Below are 23,543 nucleotides of genomic sequence, written 5' to 3' on the forward strand. Positions count from 1 at the left end.
GTGTAACCAGAACATGTAAAGACCCCGCAGACTGTACAGACACAGCGTAACCAGAACATACGCTGTCTCTGTACAGTCTGCAGGGTCTCTGTATGGTCTGGTTACGCTGTATCTGTACAGTCTGTGGGGTCTCTGCATGTTCTGGTTACGTTGTATCTGTACAGTCTGTGGGGTTTCTGTATGTTTTGGTTACACTGTATCTGTACAGTCTGTGGGGTCTCTGCATGTTGTGGTTACGTTGTATCTGTATAGTCTGTGGGGTTTCTGTATCTTCTGGTTACGTTGTATCTGTACAGTCTGCGGGGTCTTTACATGTTTTCGTTACGCTGTATATGTACAGTCTGCGGGGTCTCTGCATGTTCTGGTTACGTTGCATCTGTATAGTCTGTGGGGTTTCTGTATGTTCTGGTTACGCTGTATCTGTACAGTCTGCGGGTCTTTACATGTTCTGGTTACACTGTATCTGTACAGTCTGTGGGGGCTCTACATGTTCTGGTTACGCTGTATCTGTACAGTCTGTGGGGGCTCTACATGTTCTGGTTACACTGTATCTGTACAGTCTGTGGGGTTTCTGTATGTTCTGGTTACGTTGTATCTGTTCAGTCTGCGGGGTGTCTGTATGTTCTGGTTACGTTGTATCTGTACAGTCTGCGGGGTTTCTTTATGTTCTGGTTACGTTGTATCTATATAGTCTGTGGGGTCTCTGCATGTTCTGGTTACGTTGTATCTGTATAGTCTGTGGGGTTTTTGTATGTTCTGGTTACGCTGTGTCTGTACAGTCTGTGGGGGCTCTACATGTTCTGGTTACGCTGTATCTGTACAGTCTGCATGTTACAGTTGGGTTGAGGTCTCTGGATTTTGGTTGCATTGGGTGTTCTGTTGTTGTCGAATATCTTGCGGTTTTTCTTGATCTGTCACTTTTTACACGTGAACTGAACAGGACACGAGGGCGGGAGAGGAATGAAGGGCGACTTGTTTGTCCCTGGTAACGGGCAGTGTTTACAAAAAAGGGACCGGTTAGTGACACAGACTGAACAAGACAGTTAGAGACAGTCGCATACTGACAAGGGCCACTACGGGCATTTGAGAAATTTATTCCCTCAAATCAGGATGGAAAATACAACAGAAAAAGTCAGGTGAGTTAACGAGAAGATGTTCTTCATGCTGAATATAATCAGTAGCCCTTCAAAATGGAGGATTCATCACGGGGACTCCCATGGTGACCCCCATTTCTAAACAAAAGCTAATGATGCTAGCGTAGGTTTGTCTAATGTGATTCGCGCTCTATCCTTATGTGTGTTCCCCAGAACAACTCTTATCCGGCGGCCCCACTGTATGACCAGTTTCATTCTAAAACCCACTGTAACACAAACTGTCTATTCACTGTCTATTCACTAATCTGCCTGTTGCTTGCGAGATGCTTAAAAATGTTTTCAGCGGGAGATGCGAGCGAATACAAGCTTAAAAAGCAAGCGACTCGCAGATTCAAAACTCCCCCAAAAAAGTACCTCTCGTCCCTCTACATTAAAGAAAAAACAAAATGGGGGTCCTCAGGACCTTCTAGTAACCAAAGGGGTGTCAAAGAGTTCCCCCCTCTTCCACAACCCTGTGCACAGTGGGGGGGTCGGACAATTAGAGTACCTGGGGGCAATGTATATTGACCTATATATCCCCCTCTCCCCCCTCGGCTGCTGATGGGGGCTTAAATAATATTTTTTTCCAAACTATAGAAGGCATGGATTCCCAGCTGTGCCTCCCCATCACCCTCATCCTGTCCACAGTGGAATGTGGGAGTTAAAGTAAGACTCATGCCCTCGCCTGAAACTCGCAGGCCGCCGGCATTCACATGCACTCGCACACATTTTAGTTTTTAGTGAATAGATAGAGCCAATTATCTAAATCACATAAAGGCTCGACCCTAACTCGCCCGGATGTGCAAAATCCATCCAACCAACCCACGAGCCACGTTCCTTCCCACCATTTATTACTGCGGGAAGTGTCTTAAATCGTTTAAAGATTTGTTACTGAGAGGAGATCCACTGGATCCCAATGTGTGACCCTGCCCCCGGTTTGTTGAAACCACACCAACCGTCTCCTAAACTGATATGTAGCCTCACGCTGTGATTTGTGGTATGAGAGTCGAGGACGCAAAGAAATCACATAAAAACCCAGGGCAAAAGGCTAGATAAAGAGATAAAATTGATTGTTTTAATTAAATAGGAAAAAACAGATATTGAACCCAATGCCACCCCCACCCCCCTCGGGGTAATTACTGGATCACATGGGGCTTTTACACATGATAATGGGGTCTACAGTCTATGTGACTCTCTCTGCATTTTCTTTACAGTGAACTTTCACTTAACCAAGTATCATCTCAGAGTGACAAGAATCTCATACAGGTACAAAGTCAGGATGCCACAGGGTGTGAGTCAGTGTCCCACGTGGCCCGGTGTGAGAGGGAGTGCTGAGTGACATTAGGTCAGGGTCCCACGTGGCCCGGTGTGAGAGGGAGTGCTGAGTGGCGTTAGGTCAGGGTCCCACGTGGCCCGGTGTGAGAGGGAGTGCTGAGTGGTGTTTAAGTTGGGGGTCAGGGTCACACGTGGCCCGTGTGAGAGGGAGTGCTGAGTGGTGTTGGAGCTGGAGGTCAGGGTCCCACATGGCTCAGTGTGAGAGGGAGTGCTGAGTGGTGTTAAAGTTGGGGGTCAGGGTCACATGTGGCCCGTGTGAGAGGGAGTGCTGAGTGGTGTTGGAGCTGGAGGTCAGGGTCACTCCCAAGGTTAGTCCTAATTCTCCTAACAGAGCTCAGTGGGGGCCCAATGGTAATAGGTAATAGCACAGAAGAGAGTATAGGCACAGATAGGTAAGTGGAAGTGGAAGATAGGTTCCAGACAAGGTAAGTGTTATGGAGTGAGTGTAAGAATGTTAGCGTGAGTGTGTAACTGTTAGTATGTGTGTCTGCTAGAGTTTGTGTTAGAGTGATAGTATCTTAGTTAGTGGTGGTGGGGAGCAGGGTCCAGGGGGCCACTCAGCCTCCCAGGCCAGAATGTGCCAGACCTCAATAGGTAGCATGTTGCCATATCTCGTGTCACATCTCTGTGTTCGGTATATTTTTTACTCCAGTTATCCGACGAGATCAGACTTAGTCTGAAGAGACCCTCGCTGAACGTGTGGAATATACAGGACAAACAGGTGAGGCCAGGGGACCTGACTTATTCTACAGACAATGCGTGTGCAAGCGGGTGGTCTGGGAACTGAAGAGGGAAAGGAATATGACGCAGATCCAAGGCTCAGAGTCCCTAGAGACATACATCTCGTCCATAATGCTGACCAGCACAGGTAACGTGCTCCCCGCAGTGTCTGGAAGGAGTGACTGATTCCTCTCTGTGGTTTTATACACCCTACATACTGCACGGGGCAGCACTTAACATGCGTCTGGCAGTAACATGCGGAATGTATACGTGTGCCCTAGAACATGGCCAGCATGGTCACCCTGATCCATTGGGGTTAGTAGAGGGATGGAGCTTGGAGAAAGACTTGTGGTTTGATTCCCATGGAGTGAGTATGATCGGGGCGGGTTATCTTGGAGAATAGAGTGGCCATAATGTTCCATTCCTCCAGGCCGAGGGGACCATAACATATTCTTCTCTCCGGCAGATGCTTGATCTCCTGGAACACATGTTTCATGACCTGGGCCTGGTGACAGAATTCAAGATGGATGACAAGATCCTTGAAAACTTCCTGGTGAGTGAGGGCTGGGGGTCAGCTAATGCTAACCCAAAGGGTGAAGGTCCTGTATCAAATGGTGGCCATTTTGTCTAGAATGACCTGAGCGGCCACGGACAATCACAGATTTTCTTCATATACATTTTAAGGATGTGGCTGTGTGGGGGGGGGGGCACTGGCTACCAAAGCCTCTCTGTCCCACGACAGCACCACAGTGTCTTCTTATTTCCCTCCTTTCTTTCATTTCCTCTGTATGCGTCTCTTTCCTTTTCTTTCTTCACTCACAGGGCGCCATGTTCTAGCCCTACCTCATACGTTGGTTATGGCTCACCTTAATATGATATGTCCTCGTCCTCTCCATTTCTACCCATCTGCCCCTACTACAACTGAGCAGTTATCCTGAGGATGTAGTGAAAGGGCATGAAATAGACGGGAGGTTGTTACGGTTTGGGCAGAGAAGGCTTTGCGAGCCTGAGCTTTATGGTTCTTTAGCTCGTAGGGAAGATGTCGAGGGTTGCAGGATCAGAGAGCAGCAGTTAATGTGTCATTTGCTTATTTGATGAAAAATGTATCTATTTTTTATTCATTTTTATTTATTTTGCTCTCAGTGCCGCGTTCAAAATAATTATAGAGCAAATCCTTTCCACAACTTCAGACACGGCTTCTGTGTCACTCAGATGATGTACAGCGTTATCTGCGCATGTCGGCTGCAGGTACGCGTGCAAATTATTCTTCTAACCCTCGTAACATGGCTTGTCTTACGCACACGTGCTGTGTTTTCCTTATTGTGTCCCCTGATGGCCTCCATCTCCTTCACTCTGCTTCCTCACAGCCTTGCTCTCCTTTTCTCCCCTTCCTCATGGCCGCCTTCTCCTTCCAACCTGTGGTGTCCCTCACCTTTGATTTTCCTCCTCATTATCTTACTCCATTTTGCATCTTCACAGCCTCCATCTCCGTTGCTCTACCTCCTTATGGCCTCCTTCTATATGTGTCTTCATGGTCTCCTCTCCTAAGCTCTGCCTCCTCATTGCTTCGCTCTTTCTACATCAGCATCCATGTGGCATCCCTTTTGGGTCCTCCTCATTCACTCTGCTTTCTCGTAGCCAACTTTTGCTTCCATTTGCCTCCTTGTGGCCTCCCCTTCACTCAGCCTCTTTGTGATGTCCTCTTCCCTCGCTGTTGCTCTGCATGGCCTCCTTCTTCTTGGCAGTGGCTTCTCCCATGTTCTGTATTCCCTTATCTCATACCTTCTCAGTCTCTTCCATGAGTTATTATTTACTGACTTCATTTTTCTTTCTCTGCTCGTGTTTCAGGACAGGCTGCCTCCTGCAGATATTGTAGGCCTCATTGTAGCTTCTCTGTGCCACGACCTGGATCATCCTGGCCTTAACAATGCGTAAGTTTACAGTGATTTTTGAGTCCATGTTTTAGGCCGGATGCAGGCTGTCATGGAGGCAGAGATCGCTCTACCATATAACCATTAAGAATTGCTTAGGGCCCACAGTGGTCCAAGGGACCCAAAACAGAGGCTGTTAAATCAATATAATGTGTCTTAATGAGCACTATGTTTGTTATCTTACATATTGTCAGAGAACTTCTGAGAAATTCTATACCTTGGGGTTCCAAATTCTATAGATATTTTTATCGAGAGAGAAATCAGAGAAATCAGTGTAGGTGTGAGAAGATCTCTGCTGTGTGTGTGTATATATATATATATATATATATATATATATATATATATATATATATATATATATATACTTGTATATACTCAGTTCAGAACAAAAGGTGGCTGTATACCACTGGAAAAGTACAAATTGCAACATCTTATCCTATCTCCACATTCCTTAGCATAGGCAAAACTTTGTTTCAGATGAGATCATGTGTATGATACTCGATACCAAATAAAATTACATAGCAAGGACAAGATGTGTTCCTTCACAATATAATTATCCTTTTCACCAGTATCAGGCTGGGATTGTGTGATGATTCAAGTGGACCTTCCTCCTCTCCCCAGCCATCTCTTTCCTGCATGGACCTTCTGCCTCTCCCTGGCCTTCTCTTCCCCGCATGGACCTTCCTCCTCTTCCAGTTCTCTCTGCCACACATGGTCCTTTCTCCTCTCCTGGTTCTCTCTACCTTGCATGGTCCTTCCTCCTCTCCTGGTTCTCTCTGCCTCGCATGATCCTTCCTCCTCTCTGGGTTCTCTCTGCCTCGCATGGTCCTTCCTCCTCTCTTGGTTCTCTTTGCCCTGCATGGTCCTTTCTCCTGTCCTGGTTCTCTCTGCCTCGCATGGTCCTTCCTCCTCTCCTGGTTCTCTCTGCCTCGCATGGTCCTTCCTCCTCTCTGGGTTCTCTCTGCCCCACATGGTCCTTTCTCCTTTCTGGGTTCTCTTTGCCCTGCATGGTCCTTTCTCCTCTCCTGGTTCTCTCTGCCTCGCATGGTTCTTCTTCCTCTCCTGGTTCTCTCTGCCTCGCATGGTCCTTCCTGCTCTCCTGGTTCTCTTTGTCCTGCATGGTCCATCCACCTCTCCTGGTTCTCTCTGCCTCGCATGGTCCTTCCTCCTCTCTGGGTTCTATTTGCCCTGCATGGTCCTTTCTCCTCTCCTGGTTTTCTCTGCCTCGCATGGTCCTTCCTCCTCTCTTGGTTCTCTTTGCCCTGCATGGTCCTTTCTCCTGTCCTGGTTCTCTCTGCCTCGCATGGTCCTCCTTCCTCTCCTGGTTCTCTCTGCCTCGCATGGTCCTTCCTCCTCTCTGGGTTCTATTTGCCCTGCATGGTCCTTTCTCCTCTCCTGGTTTTCTCTGCCTCGCATGGTCCTTCCTCCTCTCTTGGTTCTCTTTGCCCTGCATGGTCCTTTCTCCTGTCCTGGTTCTCTCTGCCTCGCATGGTCCTCCTTCCTCTCCTGGTTCTCTCTGCCTCGCATGGTCCTTCCTCCTCTCTGGGTTCTCTCTGCCCCACATGGTCCTTCCTCCTCTCCTGGTTCTCTTTGCCCTGCATGGTCCATCCACCTCTCCTGGTTCTCTCTGCCTCGCATGGTCCTTCCTCCTCTCTGGGTTCTCTTTGCCCTGCATGGTCCTTCCTGCTCTCCTGGTTCTCTTTGCCTCGCATGGTCCTTCCTCCTCTCCTGGTTCTCTCTGCCCCACATGGTCCTTCCTGCTCTCCTGGTTCTCTTTGCCTCGCATGGTCCTTCCTCCTCTCCTGGTTCTCTCTGCCCCACATGGTCCTTCCTGCTCTCCTGGTTCTCTTTGCCTCGCATGGTCCTTCCTCCTCTCCCGGCCATCTCTGGTGTCGGTCTGGAACCCAAATACAGGAATAATTTCAGCATAATGATACGTTATTATTTATTCTGCGTCCAGATATCAGGTTAATGCCGGCACTGAACTGGCCGCTCGTTATAAGAACAAATCGCCTCTGGAGAACCATCACTGGGCAGTCACCCAACAGATACTGAGCCACCCACAGTCCAACATATTCTGCAACACGGACCCAGGGGACGCCACGCACATGCAGGAGGTAAAATAGAATTAGTGTTATAGATCAAGAACTTGCGTGGCCGGGGGAAGGAACCCAACTGGCCAGAGAGTCTGCTTTACTTAGACTTTGTGACCTATTGCCATCTATTTGTATAAATGGGTGGGGCATTTAGACGAAGAATAATGGAGTTTATTTACCCGGTTTAATTTACAAAACCATTCCTGCTGTTTCTATACACATTATCAGGGCTGTGATACCCTCATACCCAGCAAACATTCTGAGCTCCTAGAAAAGAGGGGCATCAGGGGGGGAGGAAAGAGGGACTGGTCACGATAAACAAGGACATTTGGAAAGCATGGAAAACAGAGTGCAGACATGCACATCATGAGGAAGATGGAGGGGTTAGGGAGCAGCAACAGGCAGCGTTATGGGTGGGATTGGGGTTACAGAACGATGTTGAAAATGGATCCTATTTCAGGAAATTAAGGAGTTAATCCTAGCGACAGACATGATCAATCACGGCCACGTCCTGCGATGCCTGCAGGAAATACATGGCATGGATCCTTCCGACAGAAAACACGTGAGCGTGGTGAGAAAAAACATCAACTGCCCCCCATCTTATAACCTTATGCACCAATCACTGCTCTGTCACACCCCCAATAACTGTATGCACCAATCACTGCTCTGTCACACCCCCAATAACTGTATGCACCAATCCCCGCTCTGTCACACCCCCAATAACCTTATGCACCAATCACTGCTGTCACACCACCAATAACCTTATGCACCAATCACTCCTCTGTCACACTCCCAATAACCACATCTACCAATCACTGTAGTTAGAGACCCGCCCCTATACCCGCTGCACCAATCGCTGATGTGTTAGTGTTTTGTTGTCTTGTCGTCCCTTCTTGTCTTCTCCTCGTCGTTCGGAAGCTGAAGAAAGGACTCATTAAGTTCTGCGACATCTCCAACGAGGTTCGGCCTGCGGAGCAAGCGGAGATCTGGGCGGACGCATTATTAGAAGAATACTTCCTGCAGGTGCTTCCCGCGTGTGTGACATGTGTGTATCACATGTACGACGTGTGGGTCACGCGTGCGACGTGTGTGTCACGCGTGCGACGTGTGTGTCACGCGTGCGACGTGTGTGTCACGCGTGCGACGTGTGTGTCACGCGTGCGACGTGTGTCACGCGTGCGACGTGTGTGTGTGTCACGCGTGCGACGTGTGTGTGTGTGTGTGTCACGTGTGCGACGTGTTCAGAAAGAGGTTTCCTTTATTTAGATCATGCGCAGAATCGAGACAAGGCACACAACACACATACATCGAAGCGTTGTCTGATTTTGGATTACGTGGTTTATATAACATCTTATCTACTTCTAATAGCATGCATCATTCTGATTAGTTACTTTTCAAGCAGGTTACACCTCTTTAAGCTGCATAATTAAAAATGGCCCAGACTTGACCCTTTCCACGTATATATATATAGAATAACATAGAGTAGGCGTGTTGGCGGGAACTCGTGCATATATCATAGACTAGACATTTTCTACTTCCTTATATCTTTGTCAGCAAATAATATTTACGATAACAAGGATTTTTCCAACATTTCCCATCTCACACATTAGCGCATCACGTTTCCTAACCATAGAGAGGTCTCAAGGGTCTCACTCTCAGGGGAGAGAGAGGGGTGGAGTCCCTTCTATGCAGAATAACGCTGGAGTCTACCAACCCCAGCCCAGAAGGTCTTAGAACTCGACTGTTTAGTTTAGACTGTTAGCCAAGCGCAGGTAAAGCTGCACCCGGCTAAGGCAGCAGAGACTGTCGCACCCCTCACGGGATCCACCAATGGGGTCCACATTCCCAAATTTTCACAAAGCCGGGGCAGACCAGGAAGAAGGTTGCCGGGGAATGGCGGAGAAGAGAACATGAACGGGAAACATAACTCCTGCCTGTCCAAACTGAAGCCATGTCTCCTCATTTCAGAGCGACCGCGAGAAGGCAGAGGGTCTCCCCGTCACCCCATACATGGACCGGGACACGGTGACAAAAGCCACCGCTCAGAGCTCCTTCATCGACTCCCTGCTTCTTCCACTGTGTGAGGCTCTGGGCAAGGTAAACGTGTGATGGAGGTCACTGGGTTGGGTTGGAGGGGCAGTATGAGCTCACTGCATTGGGGTGGAGGGGCAGTATGAGCTCACTGCGTTGGGGGGCAGTATGAAGTCACTGCGTTGGGGTGGAGGAGCAGTATGAGGTTACTACATTGGGGTGGCGGGGCAGTATGAGCACATCATGGGGGGGTTGACGGTCCCAAGAGGGATGGAGTGAGGCCAAAGTTCCCAGGAAAAGGTTAGTGGGGTCCCCATGGGCTGGATTAAAAAACTCTGCAAATTTACTCTAATCTGTTGAGGGGCAGACTGGGGTATAATGACATCATAGGGGCAGGTCCCGAGAAAAGATGAACATATAAGAACCAATTAAAAAGGTGAAGGGTTCAGCCTCCTACTCATTATCTGACTCTAATCTGTTACTTCTACCCCAAGATTTTACCCCAGATGAACAACCTGGCGCTCAAACCCTTGGCAGAAGCTAAACGGCGCTATCAGCGTCAGATGGAAAAGGTAAAGGGAACGGCGGCTCTATTCACTGATGTGCGAGTGTTTGCGTATTGGCAGCTACTTGGCCCTATAGTCATGACTGCAGCAGAAGCCACGGCAGGCTCTCCTGAGAGCGGTCAGGCTGCTTGGGTGGTATCCTTGAGTCTGGGCAGACAGAACAAAGGAAACAGAGTGAGGCCTGACGCTCCACGGAGCTGTAATACAAATAGTGGGCAGTAGATGGCGCCATCATATTACATATTTATTCACATAGCGTCACTACATTACGTGGCGCTTTTACACAATTTACACTGACATCATACAGATGTTATGACATACTGAGTACGCACTCTATGCATGGGCCTGGTCCGTGGACAGAACCCAGGAGGAATGTGCCCTGCATCGAAAAGGGGCAAATAAGCCTCTTAACAGAAATTTAAAAACTTGCACCGACTCCAGACATGACAGACTGTGGCCCAAGGTTAGCTGGGATGGAAAGAGCGCCTCATTCAGTACACCTGTGTCTTTCTTCCTCTATCTGCCCCTCTCCCCATACACTCTCTGCTTTCCTCCTCTGCGTGTCACCCTGCCACCCCCTCCCCTCTGCTTGCCCCTGTGCCTGTTGCTTCTGCCCCATAACCCTGAGGTCTCCCCCTTTATGTTTTCTTTCTGCAGACTCATCGGACAGACTTGCCAATTTATTCCCCATCTGTGTGAAGACCAGGCGATCCACTGCAGGGGCGGGGCGATCCACTGCAGGGGCGGGGCGATCCACTGCAGGGGCGGGGCGATCCACTGCAGGGGCGGGGCGATCCACTGCAGGGGCGGGGCGATCCACTGCAGGGGCGGGGCGATCCACTGCAGGGGCGGGAGGCGATCCACTGCAGGGGCGGGAGGCGATCCACTGCAGGGGCGGGAGGCGATCCACTGCAGGGGCGGGGCGATCCACTGCAGGGGCGGGGCGATCCACTGCAGGGGCGGGGCGATCCACTGCAGGGGCGGGGCGATCCACCAGGTTTTATAAATTATTAGAATAATGAGACCGTATATTAAACCCCCTCAGGTAATCGAGTCTCTCAGACTGATCTGTTGGGGGGGCATCTCGCTCTCTCCACGGCCGCGGAGGTTATAGAACATTGCTGTCCTCCACTTACAGGTGTCTTAAAGCGGCAAACACGTTCATGCGCAGAAAACAAACCCTCAACACCACCCCCCACTTTACCCTCAACACCGCTCCCCGCACCACGCTTTACCCTCAACATCCTCCGCAGCAGCAGTGAACATGCAGTGGGGGCTTTAATTAGGAATAAAAATTAGAAGTCAATCTTCAGAAATCTTTTCTAATCCAAAATGTAAACAGCGAGGATTATCCACCAAACAAAACATTTCATGGCAGCCACCTCCTCCTGGTGTCAGGACAAGTCTCTACTACAGAATATACACAAGATCGGGGGGGCTCGTCGCGGGACCACCTTACAGAAGAGCTTTTTCTTCTTCGTCCATCATTCAAAGTAGAAGCTGGAGGCTCCGGGCGCAGATCCTCTCCTCTGAGCATAAACCCCCCCCCCTGCTTTCCCCCTCATCCGTGGGGTATCTACGGTTCTTTCAGTGCCCTGGCTGAGCCCTCACAGGTTTGGGGCCCCGGCCCTACCGCTCGGTCTTCTGTATTTTACTGACCGACACAGCTGAGGCCGCAGAGACTTTGCGCTTTTCTGCCTCGATCCGCGCCTCCTTTTTGCGCAGGTAAGAGGACATGTTGTCACACACCGCTTTGTAGAGACTGGTGAAGGGGCTCTCGGGGGTCTCGGGCCCTGCGGGAAGAGATTGGGGAAAGGACACAGCGTTTAAAGTGTCGCAAGAAACGTTAATGGTCGGGGCTAGGGGCAGGTTCCAACACGGGGGGGTGGATAGTGGCAGGTTCCTGCACATGGGGGGGGATAGAGGCAGGTTCCTGCACATGGGGGGGGGATAGAGGCAGGTTCCTGCACATGGGGGGGGGTGGATAGTGGCAGGTTCCTGCACATGGGGGGGGTGGATAGTGGCAGGTTCCTGCACATGGGGGGGGTGGATAGTGGCAGGTTCCTGCACATGGGGGGGGTGGATAGTGGCAGGTTCCTGCACATGGGGGGGGGTGGATAGTGGCAGGTTCCTGCACATGGGGGGGGGGGGTCAGACTCACCTTCCAAACGCTCCCAATTTTTCCTGATCGCCTCCGAATGTCTCTTCATAGAGGGGTCTTCTGGTACTGGCTAAGAAAAAGCAGCACATGGTCTGTCTCTCCACGTCCCAAGAGCTCACCCTCTGCCCCACAGCCTCTTCACCCCAGGCTCCCTCTGCTGCCTATACCACCACTTTGCCTTCTTGCCGGGTGCCATTCAGCGACTCACCTGCCAGCGTCCATCTATCTGTCCGTAACACACGAGGGGCCTCTCCGCATCTCTACATAAAACCCAAAGGGAAGAGGAGTCATCGAAATCCAGATCGAGGGGGGTGGAGGCGACCGAGACAAACCGTGGCGTCTCCAGCCGTGGAACAGAGGAGACCGAGAACACGTAGAAGCCGCACACCCTGCAACAAGATGGATGAATACAGAGCCCCCAATAATACCCCCGGGGCAGGATGGCAATGATCCCTACTCGCCTCCTACGTGTCAAATCACAACACAGGAGCCGCTCCACCAGTTACATCAGTCATTACCTGGCGCCCCGACACCCCGTCGCCCAGAAACACAAGGCCCCCGACACCCCGTCACCCAGAAACACAAGAACCCCCGACACCCCGTCGCCCAGAAACACAAGGCCCCCGACACCCCGTCGCCCAGAAACACAAGGCCCCCGACACCACGTCGCCCAGAAAAACAAGAACCCCCGACACCCCGTCGCCCAGAAACACAAGGCCCCCCTACACCCCGTCGCCCAGAAACACAAGAACTCCCGACACCCCTTACCTGTCACACAAGACAGCCACGTGCTCTCCACGAGGACAACAACTGATCCTGGAGACGGCCAATCTCTGTGAAATGAACGACCACAATTAGAAACGTTCTGAGGACTCGGAAGGTATTTCTCCGGCACTTTGGCCTCCGGCGTCATGAGGAGACTCACCTGGGACTCCGGGGCCCCACAGGCCGCACTCAGGCTGATGCTGTGAACCTCTCGGCCCGTCTCGTACTCCCAGAGCCGCACCGACCCGTCCTGGAGAAGAAGACAAATTACAGAGAGGCTGAGAGGAGGGAGGGGAACCGAGGAAGCCAGAGACACGAGGACAGCAATAACAGGCAGCTCAGAGAACAGGCCTGGGAGACACCTACACCCCCCTTCTCCTCGCCCATCACTGGAGACATCTATCCTCCCCCACTCTCCTCGCCCATCACTGGAGACACCTATTCCCCCCATTCTCCTCGCCCATCACTGGAGACACCTATCCCCCCTCCACTCTCCTCGCCCATCACTGGAGACACCTATCCCCCCCACTCTCCTCGCCCCCATCACTGGAGACACCTACCCCCCCGTCACTCTCCTCGCCCATCACTGGAGACACCTATCCCCCCCCACTCTCCTCGCCCATCACTGGAGACACCTATCCCCCCCCACTCTCCTCGCCCATCACTGGAGACACCTATCCCCCCCCCACTCTCCTCGCCCATCACTGGAGACACCTATCCCCCCCCCACTCTCCTCGTCCATCACTGGAGACACCAACCCCCCCCCACTCTCCTCGCCCATCACTGGAAACACCTATCCCCCCCCACTCTCCTCGTCCATCACTGGAGACACCTATCCCCCCCCACTCTCCTCGCCCATCACTGGAGACACCTATCCCCCCCCACTCTCCTCGCCCATCACTGGAGACACCTATCCCCCCCCACTCTCCTCGCCCATCACTGGAGACACATATCCCCCCCCACTCTCCTCGCCCATCACTGGAGACACCTATCCCCCCCCCACTCTCCTCGCCCCCATCACTGGAGACACCTACCCCCCCCTCTCCTCACCCATCACTGGAGACACCTATCCCCCCCCCACTCTCCTCGCCCCCATCACTGGAGACACCTACCCCCCCCTCTCCTCGCCCATCACTGGAGACACCTATCCCCCCCACTCTCCTCGCCCATCACTGGAGACACCTATCCCCCCCCACTCTCCTTGTCCATCACTGGAGACACCTATTCCCCCCCCCACTCTCCTCGCCCATCACTGGAGACACCTGTCCCCCCCCACTCTCCTCGCCCATCACTGGAAACACCTATCCCCCCCACTCTCCTCGTCCATCACTGGAGACACCTATGCCCCCCCCACTCTCCTCGCCCATCACTGGAGACACCTACCCCCCCCACACTCTCCTCGCCCATCACTGGAGACACCTATCCCCCCCCCCACTCTCCTCGCCCCCATCACTGGAGACACCTATCCCCCCCCCCACTCTCCTCGCCCCCATCACTGGAGACACCTACCCCCCCCCCACTCTCCTCGCCCATCACTGGAGACACCTATCCCCCCCCACTCTCCTCGTCCATCACTGGAGACACCTATTCCCCCCCCCACTCTCCTCGCCCATCACTGGAGACACCTATCCCCCCCCCACTCTCCTCGCCCATCACTGGAGACACCTATCCCCCCCCACTCTCCTCGTCCATCACTGGAGACACCTATCCCCCCCCCCACTCTCCTCGTCCATCACTGGAGATACCTATCCCCCCCCACTCTCCTCGCCCATCACTGGAGACACCTATCCCCCCCCCCACTCTCCTCGCCCATCACTGGAGACACCTATCCCCCCCCCACTCTCCTCGCCCATCACTGGAGACACCTATCCCCCCCCCTCACCATTCACTGGAGACACCTATCCTCGCCCATCACTGGAGACACCTATCCCTCCCCCCTCCTCACCCATCACTGGAGACACATACCCCACTTCCTCCTCCTCACCCATCACTGGAGACACCTACCCCCCCTTCCTCCTCCTCACCCATCACTGGAGACACCTACCCCCCCTTCCTCCTCCTCACCCATCACTGGAGACACCTACCCCCCTTCCTCTTCCTCACCCATCACTGGAGACACCTAGCCCCCTTCCTCCTCTTCACCCATCACTGGAGACACCTGCCCCCCCTTCCTCCTCCTCACCCATCACTGGAGACACCTACCCCTGATCCAGAGAGAAGCAGCTTGCGAGGTCCTGGAAGAACAAGCAGCTTCGACACAAACCTTTGGGGAAACGAGATCACAAAACATGACGATCACCACTTGTTGCCCCACGCCTGCCCTCACCCCCAAACCCCCTCACATTGCCCCACGCCTCTACACCTCCTGCCCGTCCCCCCCCATACACTGCCCTGACACCACCTGCCCTCACCACCACACCTAGACCCTGCCCATCCCCCATACACTGCCCCACGCCCCCATACCTCCTGCCCGCCCCCCCATACACTGCCCCAGGACCCGACACCTCCTGTCCGCCCCCCCCATACACTGCCCCACGACCCGACACCTCCTGCCCATCCCCCCATACACTGCCCCACGACCCGACACCTCCTGCCCGTCCCCCCATACACTGCCCCACGACCCGACACCTCCTGCCCGTCCCCCCATACACTGCCCCGACACCTCCTGCCCGTCCCCCCATACACTGCCCCGACACCTCCTGCCCGTCCCCCCATACACTGCCCCGACACCTCCTGCCCGTTCCCCCCCATACACTGCCCCGACACCTCCTGCCCGTTCCCCCCCCATACACTGCCCCGACACCTCCTGCCCGTTCCCCCCCATACACTGCCCAGACACCTCCTCCCCGTTCCCCCCCATACACTGCCCAGACACCTCCTGCCGCCCCCCATACACTGCCCTGACACCTCCTGCCCGTCCCCCCCCATACACTGCCCCGACACCTCCTGCCCGTCCCCCCCCCATACACTGCCCCGACACCTCCTGCCCGTCCCCCCCATACACTGCCCCGACACCTCCTGCCCGTCCCCCCCATACACTGCCTCGACACCTCCTGCCCGCCCCCCCCATACACTGCCTCGACACCTCCTGCCCGCCCCCCCCATACACTGCCTCGACACCTCCTGCCCGCCCCCCCCCATACACTGCCTCGACACCTCCTGCCCGCCCCCCCCATACACTGCCTCGACACCTCCTGCCCGCCCCCCCATACACTGCCTCGACACCTCCTGCCCGCCCCCCCCATACACTGCCTCGACACCTCCTGCCCGTCCCCCCCATACACTGCCTCGACAGCTCCTGCCCGCCCCCCCATACACTGCCTCGACACCTCCTGCCCGCCCCACCCCCATACACTGCCTCGACACCTCCTGCCCGCCCCCCCCCATACACTGCCCCAACACCTCCTGCCCGCCCCCCCATACACTGCCCCAACACCTCCTGCCCGTTCCCCCCCATACACTGCCCCAACACCTCCTGCCCGTTCCCCCCCATACACTGCCCCGACACCTCCTGCCCGTCCCCCCATACACTGCCCCGACACCTCCTGCCCGTCCCGATACACTGCCCCAACACCTCCTGCTCGTCCCCCCCATACACTGCCTCAACACCTCCTGCCCGTCCCCCCCCATACACTGCCTCGACACCTCCTGCCCATCCCCCCCCATACACTGCCCCGACACCTCCTGCCCGTCCCCCCCATACACTGCCCCGACACCTCCTGCCCGTCCCCCCCCATACACTGCCCCGACACCTCCTGCCTGTTCCCCCCATACACTGCCCCGACACCTCCTGCCCGTCCCCCCCCATACACTGCCCCGACACCTCCTGCCCGCCCCCCCCATACACTGCCCCGACACCTCCTGCCCGTCCCCCCCCATACACTGCCCCGACACCTCCTGCCCGTCCCCCCCATACACTGCCCCGACACCTCCTGCCCGTCCCCCCATACACTGCCCCGACACCTCCTGCCCGTCCCCCCCATACACTGCCCCGACACCTCCTGCCCGTCCCCCCCATACACTGCCCCGACACCTCCTGCCCATCCCGCCATACACTGCCCCGACATCTCCTGCCCATCCCCCCATACACTGCCCCGACACCTCCTGGCCGTTACCCCCATACACTGCCCCGACACCTCCTGCCCGTCCTCCAATACACTGCCCCGACACCTCCTGCCCGTCCCCCCATACACTGCCCAGACACCTCCTGCCCGTCCCCCCATACACTGCCCAGACACCTCCTGCCCGTTCCCCCGTACACTGCCCCGACACCTCCTGCCCGTTCCCCCGTACACTGCCCCGACACCTCCTGCCCGTTCCCCCGTACACTGCCCCGACACCTCCTGCCCGTCCCCCGATACACTGCCCCGACACCTCCTGCCCCCCACATGCTGCTCCCCGCCCGTCACCTGGTCCCCACTCACTCTCGGTGTCCCAGGCAGAAGGCAGCGATCACGTGTGGGGAGTTCCAGGCGCTGACGCGGATTTTCTCATCGCGATCACACGTGATGACATAGTCACCCTCGTCACTCACGACCTGCATAAGGGACACGTAAAAAGCTGCCGACGTGTGTGTAACGTGTTACACGTGTTCCCAGGACACAGCGCTGCGCTGGAGACCGGGATGTAGAAAGGATTTTTGTAATGTTACCATTAGAGACAGAAACTGCCCCCCTGCAGGGCATAAAGGAAACGGCGTGATGCAAAACGACTTCACCGCGAGCCACTGACAACCACACGCGGGGGCCCCATTCCACCAACATGCAACTCCCAGCCACTCTTCCACCCGTCCCCCTACACCTAATAGATTGCAAGCTCCTAGGAGCATTCTCACCACGTCCAGTAACATGGATAAATGCCCCAGTTCCAGGCGTCCTTCCTCCTGCGCACGAGTAACCGAAAACGAGAAGACGTCGCCGGACTTATCTGCCACCAGGACACGCTTTCCACACGCTGAGAAAGTGAGAGCCGTGCAGCGCCGGGAGACCCCCCTGCACACGGGACACAAGACTCAGATACCTGAGGTAACGGGACCCCTCATTTAAAGGGCCAATCACCACGCAGACTCGGGTGCCACCACCAAGACCCTCGGCATTTGCCCCTCACCTGGTGCTGATTTTCTCCCACGTGGGGTTAGTCTGGAAGAGGACGAGTCTTTTACTGTCATCGGTCAACGCAAAATAATCCCCCGCGGGGGAGAAAGACGCGGCCAGAATCCTGTCGGAACCGGTCGGGGGGTCGACTGAGGAATCCTGCCTGCAGTGGGGTGGGGCATAACGGAGAGAGGGGAAAGAGATGGGGGCACAACGGAGAGAGGGGTAAGAGGTGGGGGGCATTACGGAGAGAGGGGTAAGAGGTGGGGGGCATTACGGAGAGAGGGGAAAGAGATGGGGGCATTGCAGAGAGAGGGGCAAGAGATGGGCGGGCATTACGGAGAGAGGGGTAAGAGGTGGGGGGCATTACGGAGAGAGGGGAAAGAGGTGGGGGGCATTACGGAGAGAGGGGGAAAGAGATGGGGGGGCATTACAGAGAGAGGGGCAAGAGATGGGCGGGCATTACGGAGAGAGGGGTAAGAGGTGGGGGGGCATTACGGAGACAGGGGTAAGAGGTGGGGGGCATTACGGAGAGAGGGGTAAGAGGTGGGGGGGCATTACGGAGAGAGGGGAAAGAGATGGGGGCATTACAGAGAGAGGGGCAAGAGATGGGCGGGCATTACGGAGAGAGGGGTAAGAGGTGGGGGGCATTACGGAGAGAGGGGTAAGAGATGGGAGGGCATTACGGAGAGAGGGGTAAGAGATGGGAGGGCATTACGGAGAGAGGGGTAAGAGATGGGAGGGCATTACGGAGGGAGGGGTAAGAGGTATTATGGATAGGGAAGAGATGGGGGCAGAGAGAGATCAGAGACAAAAACAATACTGTTACTGACCGGGTCCCTAAGGGCCAACATCAAGGGCCCGGGGACTAGAGAGGTAGATGAGCTTACGGCCCCAGATAACGCCCTCGGGCCCCTCACTCACCCTGGAGTTGGGATTGGCTTCTCCAGGGAGCTGCTGTCAAACAGGAAGGAACCGCTGGGATCCCTGCAGGAAAAGCACATCAGTCAGTGACAGCACGACCAGGAGAGACAGATGGGGGCCACAGGGGCCCCCTGCAACATCACAACCACTGGAGGGGGTACGGGGGCCCTGCAACATCACAACCACTGGGGGGTTACGGGGGCCCTGTGCAGTAACATTTCCACGGGGGCACAGGGGGCCCTGCAACAAAACAACCAGTGGGGGGTACGGGGGCCCTGTGCAGTAACATCACCACGGGGGGGAACAGGGGCCCCTGCAACATCACAACCACTGGGGGGGGTACGGGGGCCCTGCAACATCACAACCACTGGGGGGTTACGGGGGCCCTGTGCAGTAACATTTCCACGGGGGCACAGGGGGCTCTGCAACAAAACAACCAGTGGGGGGTACGGGGGCCCTGTGCAGTAACATCACCACGGGGGGGGGAACAGGGGCCCCTGCAACATCACAACCACCAGGGGGCGCAGGGGCCTCTGCAACATCACCACTGGGTTTCGCGTTAAACGAGGGACCCCGGGTACGGAGGGGGTGAATCTGGTCGAATAAACCTCAGTATCGGTAAATGAATGACATCACTCCAAGCGTCACCCCGAATACCTCGCGCTATCACTCAGCAGAATGCTGCCTCCTATCACGCTCAGCCAGCCTGCCCGGAGCCGCAGCATGGTTGTGGGTTCTGGTTGCTCACAGACTCCACGTGAGCTTGTGTCGCTGTCGCGCTAAAATTGCGTCATCACTCGGCGCGATCACGTGACTCAACCTCTCAGGGTCAAAATGGCGGCTCCGGTTTTGCGAGCTCTTCGGGGACTGCAGGTACCGGGTGACATCATAGCTGGGCTGAGGACAGGTCGGGTAGTGACTTCGGTATGACGTCATGGGCAATAAGGGTGATGATGAAGATGTTACTGCAGAGAGAGGCTGGTTTGTAATGATGTAGAGGGCAACCAAAGGTTTGTCTTTAATGGTGTCACGGCGTAGACAGTGGCCGGTCTGTGATGATGTCATGGTTAGACAGTGGCCGGTCTGTGATGATGTCATGGGGTAGACAGTGGTTGGTCTGTGATGATGTCATGGGGTAGACAGTGGTTGGTCTGTGATGATGCCAGGGTTAGACAGTGGCCGGTCTGCGATGATATGACGGGGTAGACACTGGCCAGTCCGTGATGATGTCATTAGTGACAGCGTTTTCTTCCTGTAGGTTGTTCGGTGGCAGTTGATGAGCACGAGACCCTTCCAGTCTCAGAGAGGTAAGGTGCTCTCGCCGAGACAGCCTCGTGTTGAATGCAGGGTGGACTCCGAGGTCTGGATCACTAATGGAGGTTTCGTCCTCCACTCCGACCATTATCGATAGACTACGAAGCCCGCGCTCTCGCACCTGCGCAGTGACTGCCCTCCGGCAGCCGCTCCTTGTGGACTCCAATACGGGGCTGGGCCAGGGTGTGACCTTTACACGGGATTGGGGGCCATTAACGCTCTCGTCTTTTTCCTCAGCCTCCCAGGCCAGAGACGGCAAGACTTTGGTCTCTTTCCCAGCGAAGGTCTCGTTCCCAGCGAGGGTCTCTGATGGTTCCAAGGATTCAGTGAAAGGTGAGGACATATACCAGACGGCCCCCCCACTTGATGAGATTGTGGGCCGCGCGCCGGGCAAGAACCTGGGGTCAGAGAGGGCCGTGCACATAGGACCTGGCGCGTCGCTCAGAGACATGCGCGGCGAAGCCTCAACCGCTAAACGAGAAGACGAACCATCGTCGTCCTCCTCTTCCTCCAGCTCTGATTCCGACTCTGAGGAGGAAGAACCGGCCCCAGGAGGATCGATTCCCACGGAGCCCAAGGACGCGAGTGGGGGGCACGGCGGGGATGTTGGGGGCCCACGGCCTCTACCAGAACGAGGGTCTCTCCCGACACCAGGGGGCCAGAGCAGGGAAGAGCCTCGTTCCTCGCCGGCTCCTCAAGGAACGAAGGCCTCTGAGGAAGAGATCCATGACGGGATGGCTCCGGTGGATGGGGCACCACGGGCCCCCCAGCCAGGAAAAGAACCCGTAAAACCCACCCCTGCTGCCACCCTAACCTCACAGGAGGAGGGGCAGAAATCTCCAGCTGAAGTTTCTCCGTTACCCGAGAGAGAGGGGCAAATAGAAGAGCCGCCTGTGTCTGACGGAGTCGGGGAGCAGGCAGGCCCCCCGTTATCTGCGGAGGCCCCAATCCCCACTGAGAGCGCGCCCGAGGAGACTCCACCTGGACCCACAGAGGAGCTTGCGGGGCCACGTGAGCAGAGATCTGTGAATTGCCCCTATCCCTGTCCATCTGCCTCTTCCTTTTTTCCACCCCGGCTGCTTAGGAAACTCTTTCCTCTAATCCCTCTGCACGCGTCTCGTGTTCAGTAAATGATTCGCTGGCGGGAAGCGGCTGCTCCGATTGGTCAGAAAAGAAGGTTGAGAAGCGCTGAATGGTAGCGAGTAGAAGCAGCCCCGCTCCTCCTCGTCTATGTTCCCTTAGAGCCCCTGTCAGAAGCGCTCTCTTGCTGTCTCTCGCAGGACACGGCTCTCTCGTGCCGGTGCTCTCTCGTTGTTCACACTGAATGCTACCTAGTAGGTCTTGCTTTGCGCCCCAAGCGCTCTCTGCTGCCGCTTTCGCCGCCCGTCACAAGCGCTTTTGGTACGCCCGGCGCAGACACGCGTGTACAGGACGTGTTCTCGCATGCTGTATCGGCTGATTTTATAGCTCTGCGTGGATCGTACGTTTCCTCTGAAGAAGTTTTCCCTGCCGTGTCCTGTCGGAGGCATCATGTGTGGCCCCTGCTACCACGTGCTGTCACTGTCAGGGTCACGTATGTTTTTTTTCTGCGCTTAACACGGTTGTTTCTGGCTCAGGAACATGCGCGGTTTCTGGCTCAGGAACATGCGCGGTCTCTGCTGCTAACGCCATTTATCTCTCATGCAGTCGCTGTCCACATGTCTCGGTAACGCTCTCTCCCCCCCCTGTGTGTCGGTTAATGTTCCCGACGGTCTCTGAGCTCTGCTTTTTCTGCTCTCTCTCCTCAGCGGCCCCGGAGACCCCAGCGGCGGATCAGCCCTTCGATAATTCTCGGTACCAGAACCTGCAGCATCACTCCTACGACCCGTTCACCTTCGTGGACTACGACGTGGAGCTCGCGCGCTTCCGCCTCCCTCAGCCCTCCGCGGGAAGACCGTCGCCTCGTCACTGAGACCTCTGCGGTGCGAGAGCGCGGAGTGCTGCCACGGAAACAATAAATCTGTATATATCTGTACGCCGTGACTCCTTTCTGTGTCTGACGGCCGGGGTACGAGACGGCGGCCCTCTTCACCTGCCACGTCACGTCGCGCGTTGAGTTAGACACCGGCTCGCTTGCGTTCCCGTGGAGTTACCGCACGTTGAGTTAGACACCCGCTCGCTCGCGCCGCGCTCCCGTAGGTTTATTGCGCGTTGGGTTAACAGCTGCTCGCTCGCGCTCCCGTGTATTTACTGCACGTTGAGTTAGACACCCGCTCGCTCGCGCCGCGCTCCCGTAGGTTTATTGCGCGTTGGGTCAGACAGCTGCTCGCTCGCGCCGCGCTCCCGTGGAGTTACCGCGCGTTGGTTGGACACCACCTCACTCACGCTCCCGTGGATTTACCGCGCGTTGGTTGGACACCCGCTGGATCTGCGCAGTAACAATGTTACCCGCGGTGGTCGCTCGCTGGGTCCGCATGCGCGCTCTCCAGTACTAAGAACCTCTGCCGAGGGTCAGGAGACATCCCGCCGGCCGCACGAGAGCGCAGGAGACGAGGGTTTCGAAGGAAGCTGAGCCCGCAGAATACCGGCGATCGCTCCACAGGAAAGCTCTTGGTATTGTGTGATAGATCCTCCATGTGGTCGTCGTTCTGGAGTTCTGTGGCATCTCGCTTTGGCGTGGACTTCCCCAAATTCTAGCAGCCAAGAGAACCCCGAGCTGTACAGGAGACCCGGATGAGCTCTGGATGGGGACGAGGTGAGAGACCCCCGTAGTCTGGCTCCTCAAACATCACCTTAGGCCTTATCCAAGGCGACAGCAGCTGCGGGACCATCCCTTCCGGGTGGCGAGGCGTTTCTCAGTAACTCTCGCGGTGGGTAACACGACCACGTCCACCGCTTCGTGGCGCCGCCAGAGCGCTTCTGAGCAAAATCATACAGGAATTGACAAAGGACCTAGAACAGCACCCAGGGGTCCACGGGCCCCCTCGTGCAAACACTGGACTCCCCTCGATGGCCGCTCGCTAAGAACAGGAGTTTTCCTCTGAGGTTCTGGAATAACGTCAGGAACCGGCGAGTCGGAAGAAGACCTTTGGGCTCCACATTAAGGACCTCGTACCAACGATCGCGCATGGTGACCACGGGGTCGTGGGATCAGCATCTGGCCAACTTCCCATCACTGAAGGGGCCGTGAAAGTCGCTGCATGGATTCCTCGGGAGATGCCGGGCCGTCAGATGAAGTGCGGCGATCCGAGACGCGGCGGCAGCTACGCATCAGAACCAGCAAAGCCCAGACCCAAATGGCACCGAGAGGCTGCGTCCGGCCGCGAAAGGAGCTCAAACACCACAAAGCGGTTCTGCGTGGAGTCGGCCATAATTCCTCCCCGGGAAGCTGCCTAGGGGAGTCTAAGGGGTGCCGGCCGTTGGGTATCGCATCCGTTACTTTAATAAATCTGGTGCTAAAAATATATTTTATAACGCAGAAATCAGAGAAGATGC

The 23,543-nt window shown here is 55.5% G+C and overlaps 3 protein-coding genes across 4 annotated transcripts; 2 read left to right on the forward strand and 1 right to left on the reverse strand.

Annotated features, from left to right (window-relative positions):
- Window positions 1-1,011: 1,011 nt before the first annotated feature.
- LOC128472906 (high affinity cGMP-specific 3',5'-cyclic phosphodiesterase 9A-like) lies at window positions 1,012-10,527 on the forward strand. The gene is made up of 12 exons (XM_053454886.1): window positions 1,012-1,136; window positions 2,348-2,399; window positions 3,121-3,189; window positions 3,655-3,741; window positions 4,332-4,436; window positions 5,037-5,119; window positions 7,080-7,236; window positions 7,676-7,786; window positions 8,134-8,238; window positions 9,184-9,312; window positions 9,741-9,818; window positions 10,470-10,527. The coding sequence occupies exons 1-12, from the start codon at window positions 1,111-1,113 to the stop codon at window positions 10,509-10,511; spliced, it is 1,044 nt and encodes a 347-aa protein (XP_053310861.1). The 5' UTR covers window positions 1,012-1,110; the 3' UTR covers window positions 10,512-10,527.
- Window positions 10,528-11,120: 593 nt separating this feature from the next.
- Window positions 11,121-19,558, reverse strand: WDR4 (WD repeat domain 4). Of its 2 annotated transcripts, XM_053456838.1 has the most exons (12): window positions 19,413-19,558; window positions 18,756-18,818; window positions 17,845-17,994; window positions 17,573-17,729; window positions 17,163-17,275; window positions 14,941-15,001; window positions 12,899-12,988; window positions 12,742-12,806; window positions 12,182-12,362; window positions 11,974-12,043; window positions 11,493-11,605; window positions 11,121-11,432 (listed from the first exon to the last, which is right to left on the reverse strand). In XM_053456838.1, the coding sequence occupies exons 1-12, from the start codon at window positions 19,478-19,480 to the stop codon at window positions 11,400-11,402; spliced, it is 1,164 nt and encodes a 387-aa protein (XP_053312813.1). In that variant the 5' UTR covers window positions 19,481-19,558; the 3' UTR covers window positions 11,121-11,399. The 2 variants fall into 2 exon arrangements, with proteins under 2 accessions (XP_053312813.1, XP_053312812.1); XM_053456837.1 differs by having other exon boundaries at window positions 11,121-11,605.
- On the forward strand, window positions 19,545-22,083 carry NDUFV3 (NADH:ubiquinone oxidoreductase subunit V3). The gene is made up of 4 exons (XM_053456839.1): window positions 19,545-19,628; window positions 20,014-20,062; window positions 20,307-20,402; window positions 21,857-22,083. Exons 1-4 carry the CDS (start codon window positions 19,590-19,592, stop codon window positions 22,018-22,020), a joined length of 348 nt encoding a protein of 115 aa, XP_053312814.1. The 5' UTR covers window positions 19,545-19,589; the 3' UTR covers window positions 22,021-22,083.
- The last annotated feature ends 1,460 nt before the right edge of the window (window positions 22,084-23,543 follow it).

The sequence above is a fragment of the Spea bombifrons genome, chromosome 2 (assembly GCF_027358695.1).
Source record: "Spea bombifrons isolate aSpeBom1 chromosome 2, aSpeBom1.2.pri, whole genome shotgun sequence".
Lineage (NCBI taxonomy): Eukaryota > Metazoa > Chordata > Amphibia > Anura > Pelobatidae > Spea > Spea bombifrons.